Genomic DNA, 25,515 nt, shown 5'->3' with positions numbered 1-25,515 from the left:
TTATTCACAAATATTGTTCTCACATAGTGTTATTTAACACTGTCAATTAAAGGAATGAGTGGTTTTGGGTGGATTTTTTCCTTTACGATTTAACGATGTTCCACAGATGCTGATTTATCTCTGGAAGTGAGAAGCCATTCACATGATCAGATACAAGTTATTTGCTGTTCCAGCAAGTGTTTACACACTGAAATTATGATGATTAATGAGCATAAACAAGTTTAGCTAGATTTAGAGCGGGAAAAAGACATGACATCCGTATGCCCTCGAAGGCGTGCGCTTCCCCGCGGCTCCGTTGTTCAGTGATGCCAGGTAGGCTACTTCCGTTTTATAGTAGAGCTGTGGTTAATATGAGCAGCTGAGAAATACATCTAAGAACACTTATTTCACTCCAGGCATTGTTTGAGGAGCATGCTCTCACTGCGTGACAGGTGATATTCTGCCCAAACTCTGTATGGCATGGGCTCTCCAACCCAGTTCCTGCTGCTACCCAGTGCTTAATTTGGGAAACCAAGTGAAATCTGTTCGGTAACATGTTTTCGCAACAAAACATATTTCACTAAATGTTGACAGCCCCCCTGCGCGCTCAAGAAAAGAAGGAAAGGAAGAAAGGAGATGGAAACGCACAGTGGTGAGATTCTGTATAGCCAAAGGTAATGTCACCCAATTATAGGCTATTCAAAATTGCATACAAATTCACTATAATTGTAAATTAACTGTAAGCCGCCCTGCACAATCATTGAACCAAAAGCATTGCCTAGAGCTGTAGTTCTCTCCCAGACTCGTGTTTAGAAATGTTGGAGCGTAACATAAGGTAACCAAGTCCATCCAGTATGCATAATAATACAGTCCACATTCAAAGGCGATTACTCAAATTTGTTTAATTTTAGAGGATGGGCTAGACCAATTATGTACCAAAGACATCTTAAATCAGTTTTGTTTTATGTTTTTCTGCCATGCCTAATATTTGGTAGGCTATGCATTGTATAACAGCACAATCATAATTTTAATTCAGGCTAAGCCTATGCATGAGCTCTAATATGCTTTTGGTGTTTTGAATTAATCATCACCTTAGAAAGCGATGGCCATTTTGTTGTTAGGCTTTGAAACAACATCCACAAGGATCATTTTTTTTCTTTTCTTTTTTACACTGTTTCAACCTGCTGTTGAACTTCTTTCTTCAAATTGATCATCACATTAAGTTGAGTTTTAAAAGCATAATACTGTTTCGATAAGTGTTTGTGATTTTTCGAAAGCATTTGCATACAGTGCATTCAGAAAGTATTCAGACCGGTTGACTTTTTCCACATTTTGTTATGTTAAAGCCTTATTCTAAAATGGAACGCAAATCTTCAATCTACACACAATACCCCATAATGACAAATCGAAAACGGGTTTTTAGAAATGTTTGCAAATGTATTAAAAATATAAAACAGAAATACCTTATTTACATAAGTATTCAGACCCTTTGCTATGAGACTCGAAATTGAGCTCAGGTGCATCCTGTTTCCATTGATCATCCTTGATGTTTCTACAACTTGATTGGAGTCCACCTGTGGTAAATTCTATTGATTGGACATGACTTGGAAAGGCACACCTGTCTATATATGTCAGAGCAAAAACCAAGCCATGAGGTCGAAGGAATTGTCCGTAGAGCTCCGAGACAGGATTGTGTTGAGGCACAGATCTGGGGAAGGGTACCAAAAAATGTCTGCAGCATTGAAGATCCCCAAGAACACAGTGGCCTACATTGTTAAATGGAAGAAGTTTGGAACCACCAAGGCTCTTCCTAGAACTGGCCTCCTGGCTAAACTGAGCAATCGGGGGAGAAGGGCCTTGGTCAGGGAGGTGACCAAGAACCCGATGGTCACTCTGACAGAGCTCCAGAGTTCCTCTGTGGAGATGGGAGAACCTTCCAGAAGGACAACCATCTCTGCAGCACTCCACCAATCAGGCCTTTATGGTAGAGTAGCCAGACGGAAGTCACTCCTCAGTAAAAGGCACATGACCACCCGCTTGGAGTTTGCCAAAAGGCACCTAAAGACTCTCAGATCATGAGAAACAAGATTCTCTGGTCTGATGAAACCAAGATTGAACACTTTGGCCTGAATGCCAAGTGTCACGTCTGGAGGAAACCTGGCACCAACCCTTACAGTGAAACATGGTGGCAGCATCATGCTGTGGGGATGTTTTTCAGTGACTGGGAGACTAGTCAAGATCGAAGGAAAGATGAACGGAGCAAAGTACAGAGAGATCCTTGATGAAAACCTGCTCCAGAGCGCTCAGGACCTCAGACTGGGGCGAAGGTTCACCTTCCAAAAGGACAACAACCCTAAGCACACAGCCAAGACAACGCAGGAGTGGCTTCGGGACAAGTCTCTGAATGTCTTCGAGTGGCCCAACCAGAGGCCGGACTTGAACCCGATCAAACATCTCTGGAGAGACCTGAAAATAGCTGTGCAGCGACGCTCCCCATCCAACCTGACAGAGCTTGAGAGGATCTGAAGAGGAGATTGGGAGAAACTCCCCAAATACAGGTGTGCCAAGAAGACTCAAGGCTGTAATCGCTGCCAAAGGTGCTTCACCAAAGTACTAAGTAAAGGGTCTGAATACTTATGTAAGCCTGATATTTCAGTGTTCCATTTTTTAAATAAATTTGCAAAAAAATCTAAAAACCTCTTTTTGCTTTGTCCTTATGGGGTATTGCGTGTAGATTGATGAGGGGGGAAAAACAATTGAATACATTTTTGAATAAGCTGTAACGTAACAAAATGTGGAAAAAGTAAAGGGGTCTGAATACTTTCTGAAGGCACTGCATGTCACTGGTTAGAGGGACAATAGAGCTCTGAGTACCAGTCCATTAGGACCTGATGGTCGCTAGCAGGTTGGGTACTGCCAAAGCATGTCCAGAGTGCATAAGAGGAGATTACCGTGACTCAAGTCACGTAGAATTTTACTGCTGTCATGACTCATGACTGCTGGTGTGTTGGTAATACGGTCACCGCAACAGCACTATTCATCACATACTGATCTTTATAAGCGTATACAGGGCTTAACATTTAACTTTTTTAGCCACTTGTCCTTTAGACAAGTAGGACTTTATTTTAATTTTATTTTTTTACTTGTCCGAAAGCTCAAGTAATTTGTCGTCATTCTGTAACACCATGGGCCAAAAAGGTGACTGAAAATTATGTTGTTGTATGATGTAAAGAACCACTTCACAAAATAACATTCATTATTATCACTGGTATTGACAAAGGAAGGCTGCTGCGCTCTGATTCCATGTATTATACAGTAGCGCTCCTGGAGGATGGTTGGAAACATAAAAATTACAACCAACTACTTTTTGTCTTACTAAAATAATTCCCTCATTCAATGAACCAGGGATCAAATGGCTAAGGTGGGCAAGGTAGCTAAGATGTTTATTCATACCGAACAAAAATATAAATGCAACATGACACAATTTCAAACATTTTACTGAGTTACAGTTCATATAAGGAAATCAGTCAATTGAAATAATTTCATTAGGCCCTAATCTATGGATTTCACATGACTGGGAATACAGATATGCATCTGTTGGTCACAGATACCTTTAAAAAAAAGTAGGGCCGTGGATCAGAAAACCAGTCAGTATCTGGTGTGACCACCATTTGCCTCATACAGCACGATATCTCCTTCGCATAGAGTTGATCAGGCTGTTGATTGTGGCCTGTGGAATGTTGTCCCACTCCTCTTCAATGGCTGTACGAAGTTTCTGTTTATTAGCGGGAATTGGAACACGCTGTCGTACACGTCGATCCAGAGCATCCCAAACATGCTCAATGGGTGACATTGTCTGGTGAGTAATACAAGCCCAGGAATATCTGGGACATTTTCAGCTTCCAGGAATTGTATAGAGACACTTCCGACATGGGGCCGTGCATTATCATGCTGAAACATGAGGTGATGGTGGCGGATGAATGGCACGACAATGGGCCTCAGGATCGCGTCACGGTATCTCTGTACATTCAAATTGCCATCAGTAAAATGCAATTGTGTTCGTTGTTCGTAGCTTATGCCTGCCCATACCATAACCCCACCTCTACAATGGGGCACTCTGTTCACAACGTTGACATCAGCAAACCGCTCGCCCACACAACGCCATACACGTGGTCTGCGATTGTGAGGCCGGTTGGACATACTGCCAAACTCTCTAAAGAAAACTATGTTGGAGGCGACTTATGGTAGAGAAATTAACATCCAATTTTCTGGCAACAGCTCTGGTGGACATTTCTGCAGTCAGCATGCCAATTGTACACTCCCTGAACTTGAGACATCTGTGGCATTGTGTTGTATGACACAACTGCACATTTTAGTGGCCTTTTGTCCCCAGCACAAGGTGCACCTGTGTAATGATCATTCTGTTTAATCAGCTTCTTGATATGCCACACCTGTCAGGTGGATGGATTATTTGGCAAAGGAGAAATGCTCACTAAAAGGGATGTAAACACATTTATGCACCAAGTCTTAGCGAAATACGTTTTATGTGCGTATGGAACATTTCTGGGATCTTTTATTTCAGCTTATGAAACATGGGACCAACACTTTACATGTTGCGTTTATATTTTTGTTCAGGGGAGATCTTGACAGCTTTGGAGTTACTTGTCAATTAGGCCCACTGGCACACGCAGGTGATGCATACACAATTACTTTTCCAGGATTTTAATTGTTGACCAAAAATGAGCTATAACTGGGCAAATAACTCACTAACTAGCAATGAATTTCAACAAATGTGCACACGTGGATAGTCGCTTTGATCTCAAAAATGTATCTGCCGACTGCATGATTGAAAGACAGCTCGTGCCTGTCTATGCAGGCCTACACTTATGCAATTATTTAATGGGTCAATGAGCACGGCGCTCAGTAATTTAACCATGTCATGTGAAACAATAGGAATATATCCCTCATCATTCGCCAAAACGTCTTGTCGGCCTACTTCTGTCGTATCTGTTGGATACTCGGCAGTATAATAATAGTTTTGGCTCTTGTCCAGTAAACCAGTGTCACCCTCTTTTCCACCAGCATGGTCATGTGAGCATGCGGTCAGAAGGGGAACAGGCGGAGTGTGTACAGTCCTGACTAGCGGGTGGGGCATCCCCCTGAGTGCCATTGAGTCGGATGGAAAGTAGCCAAGACTGGGTTCACTGGTAGAGCGGTTGAAGTATTTTTTTGAAATTGCTTTCTGTGGTTCTCTTTATTTCCGCCTCTGTGCTTTGACAGTTGACGAACAAAAGCTTTCCTGAGTGGGGTATGAGTGGATAACTTGCGGCGGTAAGGGCTCTCTGCTGGGTAGCTCTTATACCTGGCTGCATTTGACCCGTTCTGGTCTCTCCATGCGCCAAAGTTAGAGAAAGAAACACTGGTTTTGCTGGCTCATCCTCAGTGTTTTGATTTTGTTCCAGCTGGACAGACTTGTGAAAGTGTCTGGTCCTGGACATCACGCTGTGTCCGGGTTATAGAGTAATGTGATCTGAATGTTTATCCCTGTGGCTCAAGCAGTCTTAGTTCCTCACTGTGAAAGAGCCAGCTTGTCAATGCTCATTATGTGCACTGCAATATAAGATGTGTGTGTGTTGTCTGTGCACCAGTAGCATGGTCTCCTCACTAGACTTGTCAGTCAGTGAATAATGAATGAACCATAGCAAGAGCATGTGTCATATTCTACTTGAAAGTGAAGCTGCGACAGGGAGTGCACCAGCACTGCGAGTATAAATAGTGCAAGTGTTCGTTTACATCCTTTTGTTCCTCACTGGCTTTTGTCATACTGTTCAAAGCCTCTTTCCTCAATACAAGAAATCCTTTCAGAAGCGCCAAAACTTTGAAAATATCCCATGTGTCCAAACAGATAATAAATAACATTAACCAAGAAAAGACCATCACTAGCTAGGTTTCCATCCAATTGGCGACAGATTTTCATGCGAATATTAAGAAATATTGATAAGTTGCGTCAATTCAAATCTGGTATTGGAACAAAAAGAGGTCAATACACGTCTTCTAAAATAGACTAGTATTTTAATTAATGCAAAACACTTCAATGGTAAATATGATGTTCGTATATACGGGTCCACTGAAATACCACGCAGGGCAGACAGAGAACTGATCCATTGTTCTAAGTTCTTCTCCAAACTATCAGAGTAGACAGAGCGTGGTTTAGACTTACTCAGCCTATCGTCGGCGCACAGGCTGGTCCCAGCCCCTTGGCGCTTCACTGTTGCCAGGTGTTTAGTTGTTTTGCAACTTGTCCAGAGAGTCAGCACTTTTGCAGTACACATGTCCTTGAGCACGGTTTAACAAAGAGGCAGTGTTTGTGTCTGTGTGAGACTCACAAGTCTTATCTCCCCCTACTCCCTAACAGCTCCTCACATGAATCACAGCTTGTTATGTTAAACAGTCTATATCAGTACAGCACAAACCTATTATGTTTAATCATTAATGTATTCTTTCTAAGCTAGGCATCACATCTAGTTATAAGAAAATAGATCCCCACAATCTGCATAAAAACAATATGCGCATTTTCCCACCAGAGATGTTTCCATCAAATTAACTTGTTGCAGATAAAAGGCTGTGCGTGATGACGTAGTGCACAAAAATACCTTTTGCGGTAAAATCTCCATGTACCGAAATCAAGTCAAATGGATTTCCATCGCATTTTCAACTCTACTGATAGTTTTCTCACATTTGTTGCGTTATATAGCGAGTGTGCACTTTGGTATTGGCATGTGCAGTCTAGCCAACAGTGCTATCTGCGTGCTGTTGGCTAGAACGCACGTATAGCCTATATGAGATTGTTGTTATGGACAAAAGAGCGATACTTTTTTTTTGTCAAACAGCAGCCAAGCATAGATCATAATGTCACCGGAATAAGACCCTTGATATTTATTGGAAAGGAGCATCAAGCTCATAACCTTGCACTTTCACCACCCTGTGAAGTTCATCATAATTTATTTAATCTGTAGCCTAATAAACTGCATGCTTTCCCGAGAAGTCATAGTGGGAGGACCACACATATCATCGTGTGACTCCAAATTTCTAGCATAATTCATTTTACCGACACAAAGATAAATAATAATAAATAATCCCACCTTGTCTAGCGTATTTTGTTTTGTCGACATTTGTCAAGTTTACCGAAAAATGTTCTGTTTCCATCAGGTCTGTAATTACATTTTATATCTGACATGAACTTTACTCGCATAAAAATTTTGCATAGAAACCTGGTTATTGACTAGAATTTGGCCACCAAGCGCTTTATCAAAGGATTTTGGCCTTCTTCTTTACTCACCTGCAGATACTAGTCCTTTAGGTGAGTTGTTTAGAAGAAAAAGCACCTTGCAGTGATTAATGAGCTTCTCCACATGCCAGCCATTTTGCTCCTGAGTGGTGCTGCAGTCTAAGGCACTGCATCTCAGTGCTAGAGGCACACTAGACCCTGGTTAGATTCCAGGCTGTATCACAATCCAGCCGTGATTGGGAGTCCCGTAGGCGGCACACAATTGGCCCAGCGTTGTCTGGGTTTGACCGGGGTAAGCCGTCATTGTAAATAAGAATTTGTTCTTAACTGACTTGCCTAGTTAAAAAATAAAATAAAAAGTGGAATCTGTGTGTGAGCTGCTCGTGTCTCCCAGCAGCTCAGTGAGTGTGTGCTGGCCGCCAACCTCCCCCTCCACTCAAATCTCTTGCCTCCTGAATCATCTGCTATGGAGACAAAGTATTAGGGAAGGATGCTGCTATTTATTGTGTTTAGGGATTGCTGACATACCAGTGTCGTTAGGGCTGTTTCTGCAGACAAGTGTGATCTGTCACAAGGATGGATGTCCTTGATTGCACAAACATGACTCATGAAGTGTGTATCACTCTGGTTACATCAACTGTCCCCGATATATATAAACTTTCACTTGAAATCTAAAACCACTGCCTTGCACTGTCACGCTGAGCCATATGAAGATTTCAGATATTAACTCATGGCCTAGCATGGAATCTAAGCAAGCAACCACGTATGAATCTGTATGAATAACGTTTACAGAGTGGCTTCGAGCAGACATTTCACCATCTTTAGACATAATTAAATGTAAACTTGATGTTTCAGATGTTGTCAAGCAAAACAAGCCAACTCTGTTCTGGTTGGAAGTTTGGGATGTCTCCGTAGTGTCAGATAAAGTTGATAATTGTCCAAACTTGCACTAGCAAGGACATCTTAACAGGTAGGTCTAGCCCTTTATGGGTATTCCACACAGGAACCATAAACCCACATGGATTAATGAGGGGAGGAAATAAGGTGCCCAAGAAATTTACTGTATGGTTGCGTTTTATCTGGCAGTTGTCTTCCTAGTGTCAGCTTTTTTAGTGTGTGCGGCTTGATGGTAGTCCAAACCATTAAATATCTTCGGTTGAAGTCCATAATTTTGTGAGGTGCATTCATTTTGCTATTTGGTTATTTCTCGAAGACCTCTTTTCTGTTGTCACTTAAAACTGTGGGCTGGACATTGGCCTCCATTTGTAGAATCTGGAAATAATAAGGCTTTTCTTTCCAAATAATATTTGTTTGCACATTCAACAATTATGTCTGAATGAGATATTTGTATTAGCTGCCTGCTTTGTGTGCCACTGTTAATTGCCTTGTACCAACAAATCCATCTTCTCTCCCCACAGGTTCAACTACAGATCAACACATCACCTGACCACAAATGGGTTTTACGAGTTCCTCAACTGGTTCGACGAGAGGTCGTGGTACCCCTTGGGGAGGATCGTGGGGGGCACAGTAAGTTTATATCAAATCAAATCAAACTTTGTCACATGCGCCGAATAGAACCTTATCGTAAAATGCTTACTTACAAGCCCTTAACCAACAATACAGTTCAAGAAAGAGTTAAGAAAATATTTACCAAATAAACATAACACTAACGAGGCTATATACAGGAGGTGCTGGTACCGAGTCAATGTGTGGGGGTACAGGTTAGTCGAGGTAATTTTTACATGTAGGTAGGGGTAAAGTGACTATACAAAGATAATAGACAGCGGGTAGCAGCAGTGCAAAAACAAATGGGGGGGTCAATGTAAATAGTCCGGGTGGCCATTTGAATAATTTTTCAGCAGTCTTATGGCTTGTGTGTAGAAGCTGTTAAGGAGCCTTTTGGTCCTAGACTTGTTGCTCCGGTACCGCTTGCCGTGCTGTAGCAGAGAGAACAGTGTATGACTTGGGTGACTGGAGTCTTTGACAATACTTTGGGCTTTCCTTTGACACCGCCTAGTATATAGGTCCTGGATGGCAGGAAGCTTGGCCCCAGTGATGTACTGGGCCGTACACACTACCCTCTGTAGCGCCTTACGGTCAGATGCCGAGCAGTTGCCATACCAGGCGGTGATGCAACCAGTCAGGATTCTCTCGATGGTGCAGCTGTAGAACTCTTTGAGGATCTGGGGACCCATGCCAAATCTTTTCAGTCTCCTGTGGGGGAAAAGGTGTTGTCGTGCCCTCTTCACGACTGTCTTGGTGTGTTTGGACCATGATAGTTTGTTTGTGATTTGGACACCAAGGAACTTGAAACTCTCGACCCGCTCCACTACAGCCCCGGCGATGTTAATGGGGGCCTGTTCGGCCCACCTTTTTCTGTAGTCCACGATCAGCTCCTTTGTCTTGCTCACATTGAGGGAAAGGTTGTTTTCCTGGTACCACACTGCCAGGTCTCTGACCTCCTCTCTATAGGCTGTCTCATCGTTGTCAGTGATCAGGCCTACCACTGTTGTTGTCAGCAAACTTAATGATGGTGTTGTAGTCGTGTTTGGCCACGCAGTCATAGGTGAACAGGGACTACAGGAGGGGACTAAGCACGCACCCCTGAGGGGCCCCAGTGTTGAGGATCAGCGTGGCGGATGTGTTGTTACCTACCCTTACCACCTGGGGGCAGCCTGTCAGGAAGTCCAGGATCCAGTTGCAGAGGGAGGTGTTTAGTCCCAGGGTCCTTAGCTTAGTGATGAGCTTTGTGGGCACTATGGTGTTGAACGCTGACTAGTCTCTCAGGCCCTGCTGCTGAAAAACATCCCCACAGCATGATGCTGCCACCACCATGCTTCACCGTAGGGATGGTGCCAGGTTTCCTCCAGATGTGACGCTTGGCTTTCAAGCCAAAGAGTTCAATCTTGGTTTCATCAGACCAGAGAATCTTTTTTCTCTTGGTCAGAGTCCTTTAGGTGTCTTTTGGCAAACTCCAAGCGGGCTGTCATGTGCCTTTTACTGAGGAGTGGCTTCCGTCTGGTCACTCTACCATAAAGGCCTGATTGGTGAAGTGCTGCAGACATGGTTGCTCTTCTGGAAGGTTCTCCCATCTCCACAGAGGAACTCTGGAGCTCTGACAGAGTGACTATCGGGTTCTTGGTCACCTCTCTGACCAAGACCCTTCTCCCCCGATTGCTCAGTTTGGCCGGGTGGCCAGCTCTAGGAAGAGTCTTGGTGGTTCCAAACTTCTTCCATTTAAGAACGATGGAGGCCGCTGTGTTCTTGGGGACCTTCAATGCTGCAGACACTTTTTGGTACCTTTCCCCAGATCTGTGCTTCGACACAATCCTGTCTCGGAGCTCTACGGACAATTCCTTCGACCTCATGGCTTGTTTTTTAATTTTATTTAATCCATTGTAGAATAAGGCTGTAACAAAATGTGAATAAAGGGAAGGGGTCTGAATACTTTCCGAATGCACTGTAGATATAGGCCTAGACTCCCTGTGTGGTTGGGGGGTTAGATGAGAAAGCACCATGGACCGTACTTTTTCATAAGCCTCCCCAGTGCTCTTCGATCTCAGTCACGCATCGGCAGCAACCAGTGAGCTTTTAACTTGAGGGATTCCCCATGACTGCCAATGGCCATGCTGTTTACCAATAGGAGCAGCTGTTGGGAAATCACAATATTTTTCACGGTGAGTTACTACCTGCCGATTCTGCAAGATTTATAGCCCATGCTCCTCCTCTCTCGACGGGGCCTCATCTTTTGGCTGCCCTGTAAACTATGCACTGAAGCGCTGTGAATAAACTACGACCCTGCTCTTCTCCCAGCTCCCGACATGTCTCTCTGTACTGTAATCACAGTTGCTTAATGGGGTGACGGTTTTTTACCAGCCTTGTTAGTGCAAACCTTTTAAAATGGCTCCCTGTGTTACCTCCATCACTTGTTCCACCAAGGTTGGCAGCTAAAGGTTCCCTGCTGTGTACAGTGTACTTACTCCAGGGTGGTGGGAGAGAAGCGCCGAGCTGTTAAGACATGTCAGCACTCAGTACTATTGTCAGTCGTTTTAGCAGCAGCAGATATTGCAGCGATGGAATATAGGCTAGTAGCAATTGCAGGTGTTGCTGTTAAGCAGCAATGGATTCAGTCATTCTGCACAAGGGATCCGAACTTCCTAACCTGCGTATAACATGTCTATGTGTAGGCAGTGGACCATACTTCTGCTCAGCGTGCCAGGTTACCGGTCACAGTCAGCTCTGAGAGGGCAGCAGGGTTTAGACAGCAGGTGGGTCAGACGCTGGGTACACAGAATGCAAATGCCCAGCAACATGCAAATCAATGCAAAGTGAGTGGAGATCCAGGTTCAGTTCCTGTGGGAGAACTCTGCTGCTCCTAACTTTTTGCCTTGTCAGCTACCTGTTTCCATTGCTAGGTTTATTTTTTTCTCTCCCCCACCAAATGATTAAACGATGAAGGCTAGAAGTGCTTCCCTCAGCTGTCCTGATAATACTTACAGGCTATGAGGTATGAGGGGCCTTTTGAATTTTATCAGGTAGCCTTAATGGTGTAGAAACCTCTATTGCTAATGAAATGTAACAAATCACCTCTTCTGAAAACAGTGCTTCTATGAAGTCCTTGTCAGAAATCACACCAGTTGTGGGAATAATGTAGTGTGGAAGCAAATGAGCTCATACTCTGTCTGTGACAGTCAAGAAAATATAGGGAATGCAGTCCTACACAGTGCATGACTAGGGCTGTTGTGGTGACTGTGTTACAGCCACACCGGCAGTCATGAGTCATGACAGCAGTCAAATTCTACGTGACTGAGTCACGGTAATCTCCTCTTATGCACTCTGGACAAGCATTGGCAGTACCCAACTCTAATGGCCGTCAGGTCGCTAATGGCCTTGTGCTCAGCGCTCTATTGTCCCTCAACACTCTGATAGCAATGCAAATGCAAGTGAAAATCATCACCCTTATCAAAACAGTTACGTGCTTTTAAAAACTCAGCTCACTGTGATCGATCAATTTGAAGAAATAACTTCAACAACAGGTTGAACCTGAGTGGAAAACATGGCCATTGTGGATGTTGTTTCAAAGCCTAACACAACGAAATGGACAGCGCTTTCTAAGGTGATTCATTCAAAACACCCATACATATAGAGCTTATGCATAGGCCTATACAGTGCATTTAGAAAGTATTCAGACCCTTTGACATTTTACACATTTTGTTACGTTACAGCCTTATTCTAAAATTGATTAAATAAATAAAAATCCTCATCAATCTACACACAATACCCTATAACGACAAAGAAAACAGGTTTTTGGACTTGAACCCGATCTAACATCTCTGGATAGACCTGAAAATAGCTGTGCAGCAACGCTCCCCATCCAATCTGACAGAGCTTGAGAGGATCTGCAGAGAAGAATGTGAGAAACTCCCCAAATACAGGTATGCCAAGCTTGTAGCGTCATACCCAAGAAGACTCGAGGCTGTAATCTCTGCCAAAGGTGCTTCAACAAAGTACTGAGTGAAGGGTCTGCATACTTACGTAAATGTGATATTTCAGTTTATTTCTTATAAAGGTGTCAACATTTCTAAACCTGTTTTTGTCATAATGGAGTATTGTGTGTAAATTGATGATTTGTATTTATTTAATCCATTTTAGAATAAGGCTGTAACGTAACAATGTGGAAAAAGTCAAGGGGTCTGAATACTTTCCGAATGAGTTCTGACAGCATCATGTCCCTTCCTGCCTCAGACCGCTCCTCCTCCTCCTCACAGGAGAGCCTCAACCGCCCTTAGTCTGCCAAGAGCTCCATTGGAAACACCCTGACCCTGAGCCCAAGCCAGAACCCCCCCAGAATTTAAATAATGTTTTTGTCGTTATACAATACATAGCCTAATAGGCTATTATGCATGGCAGAAAAAAAACATTAAAAAAAAAAACTACTGATTTAAGATGTGTTAGGTACATAATTGGTCAAGCCTAAATTCTACTAATCGCCTTTGAGTGTGGACTGTATTATTATGCATACTGGATGGACTGGTTACCTAATGCTACGCTCCAAACTGTCTCCATGAGTCTGGGAGAGAACATATAGACATAGGCGATGCTGTTGGTTCATTGATTGTGCAGGGCGGCTTACAGAGTTAGCCTGCAATTATAGCGAATTTGATTTTGAATCGTCTAGTAATTGGGCATTTTTTATGTTTTCATAATTAATAGGTTGACACATTACCTTGTCGCTACAGATTATCTCACGACCGTGTGTTTCCATCTCCTCTCTCCTTCATTCCTTTCTCGAATGCGCAGAGAGGGGCTGTCAACAATTTCATGAAATGTTTTGTTGTGAAAAAACATGTTTCTATCAGTGTTCCCGAACAGATTTCACTTGATTTACCAAATGAAGCACTGGGTTGGAGAGCCCATGGCATAGTGAGTTTGGTTGGAATATCACCCGTTGCGCAGCGAGAGGCTGCATGGTCCTCAAACAGTGGTTGATGTGTTAAAGCAGAGTTTTGAAGGTCACCACTAAAAAGAGGAGGATCCCAGCTGCTACTGTGTAGTTATTTCTCAGCTGCTAATATTAAGCACATGCTTCGCTATAAAACCGGAGTAGCCTACCCGGCATGATTAAAAAACGAACCGTGGGAAAGTGGCCTCCATTCGCTATTCCAAGTGCATACGGATAACATCTATTTTTACCCCTGTTCCTGTACATTTGATAAGGGGCCATTCTAAATCGATTTTTTTAAAACATATTAGTAAAGACTAGTTTAAATTGAGAATAGTCTGATGGGTGAAAACATGATCACTTGATGGAGAGAACGTGTGCAGCCTGAGGCAAGGAACAGAGCGCAAGCTTTTTTTGTCGCATCATGCAGCCCATATATGTTTTGATTTCTAAGACATTCTAAAGTTTGTATCATTCACAACTAAAGTTGCCAAATAACTCTAAATCTAGCGTATAGGACCTGTTTCAAATGATCACTCTTACACTCAACATAGCCACTTCATATGCACACTCGCTCCGAAATGGGAAAAATATCATTTTTTATCCTTCCTTATTTATTTTATTCAGCTAAATTCAATTATATTCTTCTTACTATAAAATCATATAATATAAAATAATGGCACTGGACTTACAGTGAGGGGAAAAAAGTATTTGATCCCCTGCTGATTTTGTATGTTTGCCCACTGACAAAGAAATGATCAGTCTATAATTTTTATGGTAACAACAAAAAAATCCAGAAAAACGCATGTCAAAAATGTTATAAATTGATTTGCATTTTAATGAGGGAAATAAGTATTTGACCCCCTCTCAATCAGAAAGATTTCTGGCTCCCAGGTGTCTTTTATACAGGTAACGAGCTGAGATTAGGAGCACACTCTTAAAGGGAGTGCTCCTAATCTCAGCTTGTTACCTGTATAAAAGACACCTGTCCACAGAAGCAATCAATCAATCAGATTCCAAACTCTCCACCATGGCCAAGACCAAGGATGTCAGGGACAAGATTGTAGACCTACACAAGGCTGGAATGGGCTACAAGACCATCGCCAAGCAGCTTGGTGAGAAGGTGACAACAGTTAGTGCGATTATTCGCAAATGGAAGAAACACAAAATAACTGTCAATCTCCCTCGGCCTGGGGCTCCATGCAAGATCTCACCTCGTGGAGTTGCAATGATCATGAGAACGGTGAGGAATCAGCCCAGAACTACACGGGAGGATCTTGTCAATGATCTCAAGGCAGCTGGGACCAAAGTCACCAAAAAAACAATTGGTAACACACTACGCCGTGAAGGACTGAAATCCTGCAGCACCCGCAAGGTCCCCCTGCTCAAGAAAGCACAAATACAGGCCCGTCTGAAGTTTGCCAATGAACATCTGAATGATTCAGAGGAGAACTGGGTGAAAGTGTTGTGGTCAGAAGAGACCAAAATCGAGCTCTTTGGCATCAACTCAACTAGCCGTGTTTGGAGAAGGAGGAATGCTGCTTATGACCCCAAGAACACCATCCTCACCATCAAACATGGAGGTGGAAACATTATGCTTTTGGGCTGTTTTTCTGCTAAGGGGACAGGACAACTTCACCGCATCAAAGGGACGATGGACAGGGCCATGTACCGTCAAATCTTGGGTGAGAACCTCCTTCCCTCAGCCAGGGCATTGAAAAAGGGTCGTGGATGGGTATTCCAGCATGACAATGACCCAAAACACACGGCCAAGGCAACAAAGGAGTGGCTCAAGAAGAAGCACATTAAGGTCCTGGAGTGGCCTAGCCAGTCTCCAGACCTTAATCCCATTAGAAAATCAGTGGAGGGAGCTGAAGGTTCGAGTTGCCAAATGTCATCCTCGAAACCTTAATGACTTGGAGAAGATCTGCAAAGAGGAGTGGGACAAAATCCCTCCTGAGATGTGTGCAAACCTGGTGGCCAACTACAAGAAACGTCTAACCTCTGTGATTGCCAACAAGGGTTTTGCCACCAAGGACTAAGTCATGTTTTGCAGAGGAGTCAAATACTTATTTCCCTCATTAAAATGCAAATCAATTTATAACATTTTTGACATGCGTTTTTCTGGATTTTTGTATTGTTATTCTGTCTCTCACTGTTCAAATAAACCTACCATTCAAATTATAGACTGATCATGTCTTTGTCAGTGGGCAAACGTACAAAATCAGCAGGGGATCAAATACTTTTTTCTCTCACTGTAGAAGCATATCCTGTCAGCTAAATGAACAAGCCTATGGCATGGAGCATAGCCAGATAACAACATACAGTTGGTCAACTCATATTCTGTTCTTCTGAAAAATACCTGCCTAAAATAAATAATGGATTTATTGTTATGGTGTGTATTAAATGGGTTTATTAGACTTTTTCAAATGTAGATGTTCCAAAGGCGTGCCTCAGAGCCTTGTATGTGTGGAGGCCTGGAGATGCTAAACGTGTTTGTTAATTAATGGTAAATTACCGTGAGACTGGAAGTCATCTGCATGACAATAACCGACTGATAAAGTTTAATGACCGCCACAGCCCTATTCATGTCAGATCCCTAAAGGATTGACTGAGTTACAGTACATCTCCTAATGATTGGATCATGTAGTACCTCTTGAAGTGCATCTTGACTGTATCAAATGTAATCCATTCCATGCGGATTGTGAAGTACACCCAAGGGTTGCCCGACTTTCTCAGGCATTCCAGAACTACTTTAACACCTGAACGGTGTGTCACTCTGCCTTTTCTTCAGATTGGTATTCCCCAAAACCCTTTGGTGCTAGTCTGCATTCATTTTAGCACCTCTCCCGTCTCCGAACAGGGACCTAAGCAGTGTGTCGCACCCCACCTCTGCATCCTTCCTTCTTTATCCCGCCCCGTCATCAGCTCTCCTTCTCTCCCCTCTCTTTATTCAAACTGCTTCAAATAAGTCTGACAGCCGTCATTAATTGTGTATGATAACGCAAGTCCCTTTGCACAAGATGGGTCACACCGTTTGTAGAGGGAGGAGCAGATATCATTTAATGTGTCAGTGAGTGCCTCTGCGGTTCCCACGTCTTTTCTCTCCCACTCTCAAGGGGGATATCTGCCAGCCGCTCCCTCTCCAGCCGTAGAAAAGATTTGAGGGCTGAATAAATGTGACACTGTTTAACCATAGGGCTCTGTCAAGCCAATAAACCACCCTTTGTTACTGTAAAGAAATGGACCAGGCACATTTTTAAGCTGACGGGCCAAGATTCGAAGCTATGTGGGGGAAATACAGACTACAGAGAGCCCAGCATCTGTTGTTCTGGGGGCAACCAAACAGCGATTACTTTAGCATTTGTTTTAACTGACAAAGTGTTAGCCTCTAGGTCAATCCTCAGGACGGGGAGACTGGGTTGGATGATTTGGGTGAGCGGCGCAATAAGACAATGGTTGATAGAGTTTAGCGCTCCTAGGCTGACTAGCTAATTAGAAATGAGAAACACGGAAGGCAGAGATGACCCATAGTGCCCTGGACTCGTCTCTGCCTGGCATAGCATACATCAGGCTATCACTCACACTTAAACATAGCCCCTCTGACTTCAGAAACGTTTCACACAAGCCTAATTAGGTCCGGTCTCATGCGTTATAGACCGAGAACTGTAAGGTTTGGCTGTTTGAGGCCTCAGCCTTGAACTGGGCAATTAGTCCTCATATGGGTGGAGAAGATCTCCTTACCTGGTTTTCCCCAATTGTAAATCCAGTGCGGATTCAATTAACTTGACTCACTCTTGTGGTATGTCAAGCAAGTGGATGCAGCAAGCCAACACTTGCTTGACGTATCACTCTCCTGCCTGACCTGTGGAGTTCCAACTAACTGCTCGATGGATAAGTGACAATACATTAGGGTTCATTAAAAGTTTATTCCCATTCATCAGTGTTTTGCATTTTATATCCAGGATAAGACAAGTATCCCATCCATATGCTTGAAGGTGCCATAAATGTTCCATTACAGTCCCTCTATCTTGTCTCTTTCTCTCTCCAGGTATATCCAGGTTTGATGGTCACCGCAGGCCTTATCCACTACGTACTGAACCTGCTGCACTTGACGGTGCACATCCGGGATGTGTGCGTTTTCCTGGCGCCCGTGTTCAGTGGCCTGACGTCCATCTCCACCTTTCTGCTGACGCGGGAGCTGTGGAACCAGGGGGCGGGGCTTCTGGCTGCCTGCTTTATCGCCATCGTGCCCGGGTACATCTCCCGCTCAGTGGCCGGCTCCTTCGACAACGAGGGCATTGCCATCTTCGCCCTCCAATTCACCTACTACCTTTGGGTAAGCCTGCACCTTCCAGTTTGAACTTTATCCTTTATAAATCCCTTTTAGATCCATTATTTGATTTTAATTTTACGACTACAGGTGTTTCTCAACATTGATACTACCGCGCGCCACACTCTCATGCTCCGAGTGCATTCTCCGAGGATGTTCTCTTGAGTACGTTCTTGTGAGGATGAGTGTGTAGAACGCATAAAACATAACATTTGAGAAGCACTCGCACTCCCCCCTACTGTATTACCTCACGCTGCTCCTCCCCTTTCACTGAACCTTCTTCCAGCCAGGCAGCATTTCATTTCGAAGTCAGTGTATTTTCTCTCGCTTCAGATCAAATAATTTCAAAAAATGTTGCATAATTTTGGACGTGATTACGTCAGTGCATACTTTCCGTTGAAGCTTGCATCGATGCATGCTTCAGAATATGTACAAACGGATGCATTCGTGAAGTGCCCTCCGTGCTCCGTTTCACATACCGTATTTTCCGCACTATAAGGCGCACTTAAAAGCCTTTCATTTTCTCAAAAAACGACAGTGCGCCTTATAATCCGGAGCGCCTTATATATGGATCAATTGGTTAATTGGTTGATCCATACTGGTTGTACACGGCGCTCAAGGTGCTCTGTCAAAATGTTTCAGTATGAAAAACCAATAAAAACAATTTAATAATAATGAAATGTTTCAGTACGACTGGTAAACTACAAAGCCGCACCACTTGCAGCATTACGGTAGCCAGTACACACCGGTATTGTGCTTACTCACAGTCCCACACCACTTGTGTGTGTATAAAGACCCCAAAATGGCACCTTTCAAGAGACACGCTTACGACGCAGAGTTCAAGCTCAAGGCTGTCGGTCATGCAGTAGAATATGGGAATAGAGCAGCAGCGAGAGAATTCAACATTAATGAATCAATGGTACGGAAGTGGAGGAAGCAAGAAGATGACCTGCGCCAAGTAAAGAAGACTAAACAGAGTTTCCGCGGGAACAAAGCGAGATGGCCACTGTTAGAGGACAAACTCGAACAGTGGGTTGTTGAACAGAGAGCAGCAAGTAGAAGCGTCTCTACAGTCACTATTCGAATGAAGGCAACAGCGCTAGCACGGGACATGACAATCGATGAATTTCGAGGCGGTCCTTCTTGGTGCTTTCGTTTTATGAAAAGACGTAATCTCTCCATCCGCACACGAACTACCGTCTCGCAGCAACTGCCAAAAGATTACCAAGAAAAGCTGGTCACTTTCCGCGCATACTGCAAAAATAAGATCACTGAAAAGAAGATCCGGCCAGAGCACATCACCAACATGGACGAGGTTCCACTCACCTTTGATATTCCCGTGAACCGCACTGTGGAGAAAACGGGGACCAGTACGGTGTCTGTACGTACCACAGGGAATGAGAAGTCATCCTTCACTGTAGTTCTCGCCTGCCAGGCTAATGGCCAGAAACTTCCACCCATGATTATTTTCAAGAGGAAGACCTTGCCAAAAGAGAACTTTCCAGCCGGCGTCGTCATCAAAGCTAGCCCGAAGGGATGGATGGATGAGGAAAAGATGAGTGAGTGGCTGAGAGAAATTTACGTCAAGAGACCGGGTGGCTTTTTCCACACAGCTCCGTCCCTATTGATCTACGACTCAATGCGCGCCCATATCACCGATGCTGTCAAAAAACAAGTGAAGCAAACTAATTCGGAGCTTGCCGTCATTCCGGGTGGATTAACTAAAGAACTCCAGCCGCTAGATATTGGTGTCAACAGGGCGTTCAAAGCTAGACTGCGAGCTGCGTGGGAGCAGTGGATGACAGAAGGCGAACACACGTTCACCAAGACGGGGAGACAGCGCCGGCCGACTTACGCCACTATCTGCCAATGGATCGTGGATGCCTGGGCTGATATATCGGTCTCAACTGTGGTCAAAGCTTTCACGAAGGCAGGAATAATATCTGAACTGCCAGGCAACAGCAGCGACACTGACTCGGATAATGACGAGAGGGAGCCGGGCAGGTTGGATGCCGTAGTCGCCCAACTGTTCAATTCGGACACTGAAGAAGAAGAATTCGAGGGGTTCGTGGATGGGGAATGAACTGAAAAAGTGAGCTTTACGTGTTATATGTAACTGAACAATGTTGAGTTATGCACTAACGTTTGATTTAGTGGTATCAGACTGTTTCTTTTACTACGTGTTTACTGAATCAGGGAAAGGTTCCCCTCCACGTTTGGGAGAAGAGTGAGCAAGGCTGGGAGATATTGTTAATATGCACATTAACGTTTGAACAACATTACCATGGGAGTGAACGGAGTTGTCAGAACGCTTAATAAAGTTTGACTTTATCTGACTGTTTTGTTGACATTCCTTTTAGCACAGCTCCATCTAGTGGATGCATAACGCAACCCCAGTCAATTCGTTTGACTACAGTATCTTCTATTCTATGCGCCTTATAATCCGGTGCGCCCTATATATGAAAACAGTTCTAAAATAGGCCATTCATTGAAGGTGCGCCTTATAATCCGGTGCGCCTTATAGTGCGGAAAATACGGTACTTTGATATGGACTCGTAAACCGCCCCTTGATGTTCTTTTTGTGTGTTGTCCGATCGTATACTCATGGCCCATTGCTGTGAAGAGGGACATGTTCTATTTGACGAGATTTGCAGTCAATGCGCTAATAGCTGCTTTGATGGGGTTAAATTATTGATACACTGAGAACCTTCACTCAGTCTGCTGACTGTCTGGGACATGGTGTGTAGGTTTCAGTCGCTGCTGGTGACCTTTAAAAAAAAATTAGCAATCGAAAATATCTAAGGTTGGAGGTGCAATGGGTTTCTTTCTTATCACACTTGAACAGTCCATTCAATTGAACAGTAACCCTTTTTTCTCTTAATATCACAAATAAACTGCCCTGATAGGCCTAGCGGAATGTCGGATAATATAACCAGATATTGGATAAGCTAACGTAGACGAGGTGAAAGGATTATCTATGAGCACAATGGCTTACAATACCATAGAAATGGGCCATACGCTGTAGAAGGAGGATTCTAGGCAAAATAAACTGCCATTGTCACATGATGTGCCCTCAGTGCGTGTCCTCTCCCTTCAATGGCAATAGAGCCGCAGCGTCGCTCACACCGCTCTACTCCCGCCCACGTTTTGTACATTATGCTCCCTGATGACTTGAGGCCGATGCAGGTGCATGCAACGTATACACATAGATGAAATTGAAGTGCATTGTAAATGGGCAAATGTGGCATTCATCAGCATTCATTTCCCCCTCCTTATCAAAGTCGACCTTGGCAGGGGGCGCCTGGCTCCCCATCAGTTCCCTTGATTAATTTAACTTGGTTGGCCTCTAAGCCCCTCCAGACAAGCTGAGAATCGCAAGGATCGCTCCACACTGTCATCCGCAAGGATTTTTCAGGAGTAAAACTGAACAGGGCTCTTAACAAACAGGGAGCGAGGTTGTTTTCTTCCTCCCAAGGACACACCGGCATTCACGCAGGTAAACGTGACACGTTCTCTCTCTCCCACCATGCTTCACTTGTTTTAGTCACCAATGGCAAGCTCTGCAGGACTCAGTGCGCCTGTGAAGGTAGAAAGGACCTTGTGTCCGTCCGTTCGTGCATCTCAGTCAGCATACCTTTGTCCAGTCAAGCATGTGCGTTGTTCCTGAACTTTTTTGTCTCTTTGCATTTATCAGTCAGTAGACTTCTTTCAGCTTGACACTTGACCTAAGTACGGACATATTGAACTCCTGAGGGGACTTGAGACACCAACTGTTGCTTCCATAGCTTGAATACCCATGTCAGGGTTCTGGAGTGTCATGTTAACTCAGGCGAGTGTGACTGAGCTGATAACGCCACTTGGTTTGAAGAGCCTCTGCTTTCATCAACCAGCCACACACAAACCCACACACCCTGGAGTTGCCAGAGTTGTGTGACAGAGCGTTTAACCTCCCGCCCAGAGTGTCACAGAGAACCTCCCACATTATGGGTGTGATTGTCAGAGCCATGACTGACTCCAGACCCAGAGGGGCTCCACCCCTGTTGTTACATGAAACGCAGACAGCCAATGTATAATTTGCTCGATATTATGCATTTACTCAAGTACCGCTAAAACACTACCAGGGACATTGTCTGTAATGCTAGTATGATTACTTGGGAACCTGCAGTGTCTGATTTGTGATGAAGTGTTTTCCTTGTCATAATGATTCGATACAAATCATTTAAATATTTGGTTTAGGCAGAGGAGCAGCTGTTGCATCTGCAGCATCATAAGAGCTTTTAATTGCATTCCACATGGACCATGCCTGTCTTAGAACGAACCAACACAACGAGTGTGTCCCAAATGGCATCGTACTTCCTATATAGTGCACCTCTGTTAACCAGAGCCCTATGGGCCCTGGGCAAAAGTAGCGCACTATATAGGGAATAGGGTGCCATGATTTGGAATGCAGACAATGAGTGTTCCAGGTGACACTGGTGTCCCCCACCGGCGCCATCAGTATAAAAAATTAATAAATAACATCATTCCATTTGGCGAAAGCCCCGAAAAAACAATCATCCCGGCTACGCGTCACTGCTTTCCATTATCACTCTCATTTACCCACGTTTATCTCAGCGCTTTCACCATCTCTCTCATTCTCTTTAGCCGATCCCGCCTCGCATGCTGAAATCGGTGCCTCTGCCAGGCTTCTTCTCCAATCTTCATTATCCCTCTCCTTCATTTTATCTGCTAATAACCCATTCGACTCCAGCCATTTAATCTGCCTGGGTCGGCTCCCCTCATCCCCTCCCTATTCTAGAATTGAATCCTCTCGCACCCCAGAGACCTTCCCTTTTTAACACTAGCGCTACCCCCCGAACCCCCCTCCACCGTGCTTACATTGTTGTCCCACTAATTCCACAGTTTCTCCGGGGGGGAGTAAATGAGAGACGTATTTGAACATGAGCGATCACGTGACCGTGTGAGGGGAGTAGAGAGAGACGTATTTCAACATGACCGTGCAAATGCTCTGCATAGTAGTCTCGAGCCCTGGTAGATTCTATGCTAGCTGCCTTTTTAATTGTCTGTGGCACTGGGAAAGCTATAGGCTTCCGGTGTTCCTCAGTTGCCTACATCTTTGTCAGCTCCCTCAGGATTACCTGTGAGATGTGTAGCCTGCTTTCCACCGCTGATCAATCAATCCTCATCAGCAGGTCAAGTGACTGTGATGTGTCCCTCAGACGGCGTTCGATAAAACATTCTGTGCCCCCGCCTGTCCTGCACCCTGCCATCACTTTCCCACAGTGTCATGAAAGGTAAAACGGGCTGTCTGTCAGACATGGTCCCTTTTAATGTGTTGACTCAGGCTGTGGGGTGAGACCAGGTAACCAGCAGTCCCAGCTAGTGTGTCAGGAGCAGACTAATATGCTAGGCAGCCCTCTCTTTAAACACTAGCAAGGCCGCTGGGCCAGACTCAATACCAGGGCACGTTCTCAGAGCATGGGCAGACCAGCTGGCAAGTGTCTTCACGGACATTTTCAATCTCTCCTTGTCCCAGTCTGTAATCCCAACATGTTTCAAGCTGGCCACCATTGGCCCTGTTCCCAAGAACTCCATGGTAACCTGCCTAAATGACTATCGTCCTGTAGCTATCACATCTGTAATTATGAAGTGCTTTAAAAGGCTGGTCATGACACACATCAACACCATCATCCCAGACACCTTGGACTTGCATACCGCCCCAACAGATCCACAGGTGACGCCATCTCAATTGCACTTTACAGTGCTCTCTCCCACTTTGACAAGAGGGGAAATGACTGTGAAAATGCTGTTCCTAGACTATAGCTCAGCGTTCAACACCATAGTCCCCTCCAAGCACATCACCAAGCTCGGGACCCTAGGACTGAACACCTCCCTCTGCAGCTGGATCCTGGACTTCCTGACGGGCCAGACCCAGGTGGTGAGGGTAGGCAACAACATCTCCACCACACTGACCCACGACACGGGGCCCCTCAAGAGTGTGCACTAAGTTCCTTCCTGTACTCCCTGTACGCACGACTCCAACACCATCGTCAAGTTTGCTGAAGACACAATGGTGGTAGGCCTGATCACCGACGGTGATGAGACAGTCTACAGGGAGGTCAGAGACTTGGCAGTGTGATGACAGGACTACGGCCTCTCCCTCATCGACAGTAAGATCAAGGAGTTGATCGTGGACTACAGGAAAAAGGGCGGAGTGCATGCCCCCATCCACATCGACGGGGCTGTAGTGGAGTGCCTCTTCCCCTTCAAGAGGCTACAAAGATTTGGCATGGGCCCTCGGATCCTCTAAAGGTTATACAGCTGCACCATCGAGAGCATCTTGACTGGCTGAATCACCGCTTGGTATGGCAAATGCACCGCCCTCTACTGCAAAGCGCTACAGAGGGTGTTACGGACAGCCCAATACATCACTCCCTGTCATCCATCATCCAGTTAAATTTTACAAATGAATTAAAATTGAAACGCTGAAATGTGTTGAGTCAATAAGTATTCAACCCATTTGTTATGGCAAGCCTAAATAAGTTCAGGAGTAAGAATTTGATTAACAAGTCACATAAGTTGCATGCACTCACTGTGTGCAATAAGTGTTTTAAAATGTGCTTAACAAGTTGCATGGACTTTTGAATGACTACCATCGTACCCCACACATACAATTGTCTGGAAGGTCCCTCAAATAAGCAGTGCGTTTCAAAGACAGATTTAACAACAAAGATCTGGGAGGTTTTCCAATGCCTCACAAAGAAGGGCACCTATTAGAATAGGGGTAAAAATACAAAAAGCAGACATTGAATATCCCTTTGAGCATGGTGAAGTTATTAATTACACTTTGAATGGTGTATATACACCCAGTCACTACAAAGATACAGGCATCCTTTCTAACTCAGTTGCCGGAGAGGAAGGCAACCGCTCAGGGATTTCACCATGAGGCCAATGGTGACTTTAAAACAGGTGTAACACAACTAAATGTGGAATATGTCAAAGGGTATGAATACTTTATGAAGGCACTGTAAGTGGTTACCCGGACAATCTGCTCTGACCCTATCTTGCACTGCCTCTATGCACACTCGCAAGACCATATATGCACTATAGAGTATATACACACACACTACACTGACATTCTCACAAACTCACACACACACACTACATACACACACACTTTCACACTCATATGCTGCTGCGACTCTGTTCTGTATTTTACTATCCTGATGCATAGTAATTTTACCCTCCCTTTTATGTACAGATCTACTGCAAATACCTTGTACCCCACACAGTGATGTGGTACTGGTACTCCCTGTATATATCTTTATTCTTGTGTATTTAATTTATCTTGTAACAATTAATGTTTTTATTCGTTTTTCTGCATCGTTGGGAAAGGCTTGTAAGTAAGCATTTCACTGTAAAGTCTACACCCGTTGTATTCGGCACAAGTGACAAATAACATTTGATTTGGTC

The 25,515-nt window shown here is 44.3% G+C and overlaps 1 protein-coding gene across 1 annotated transcript in view; it reads left to right on the top strand.

Annotated features, from left to right (window-relative positions):
• Window positions 1–25,515, top strand: part of LOC311132239 (dolichyl-diphosphooligosaccharide--protein glycosyltransferase subunit STT3B-like) — an 86,286-nt gene that overhangs the window by 34,874 nt on the left and 25,897 nt on the right. The window contains exons 2-3 of the mRNA XM_084165469.1: window positions 8,686–8,794; window positions 17,761–18,048. Coding sequence (XP_084021595.1) covers window positions 8,686–8,794; window positions 17,761–18,048 — 397 coding nt within the window. The remainder of the gene's footprint in view (window positions 1–8,685; window positions 8,795–17,760; window positions 18,049–25,515) is intronic.

This window comes from Coregonus lavaretus (assembly GCF_964263955.1).
Source record: "Coregonus lavaretus genome assembly, chromosome: 7".
Taxonomy (NCBI): domain Eukaryota; kingdom Metazoa; phylum Chordata; class Actinopteri; order Salmoniformes; family Salmonidae; genus Coregonus; species Coregonus lavaretus.
Note: the sequence above shows the minus strand (reverse complement) of the source record. Positions and strands in the feature narration are given on the sequence as shown.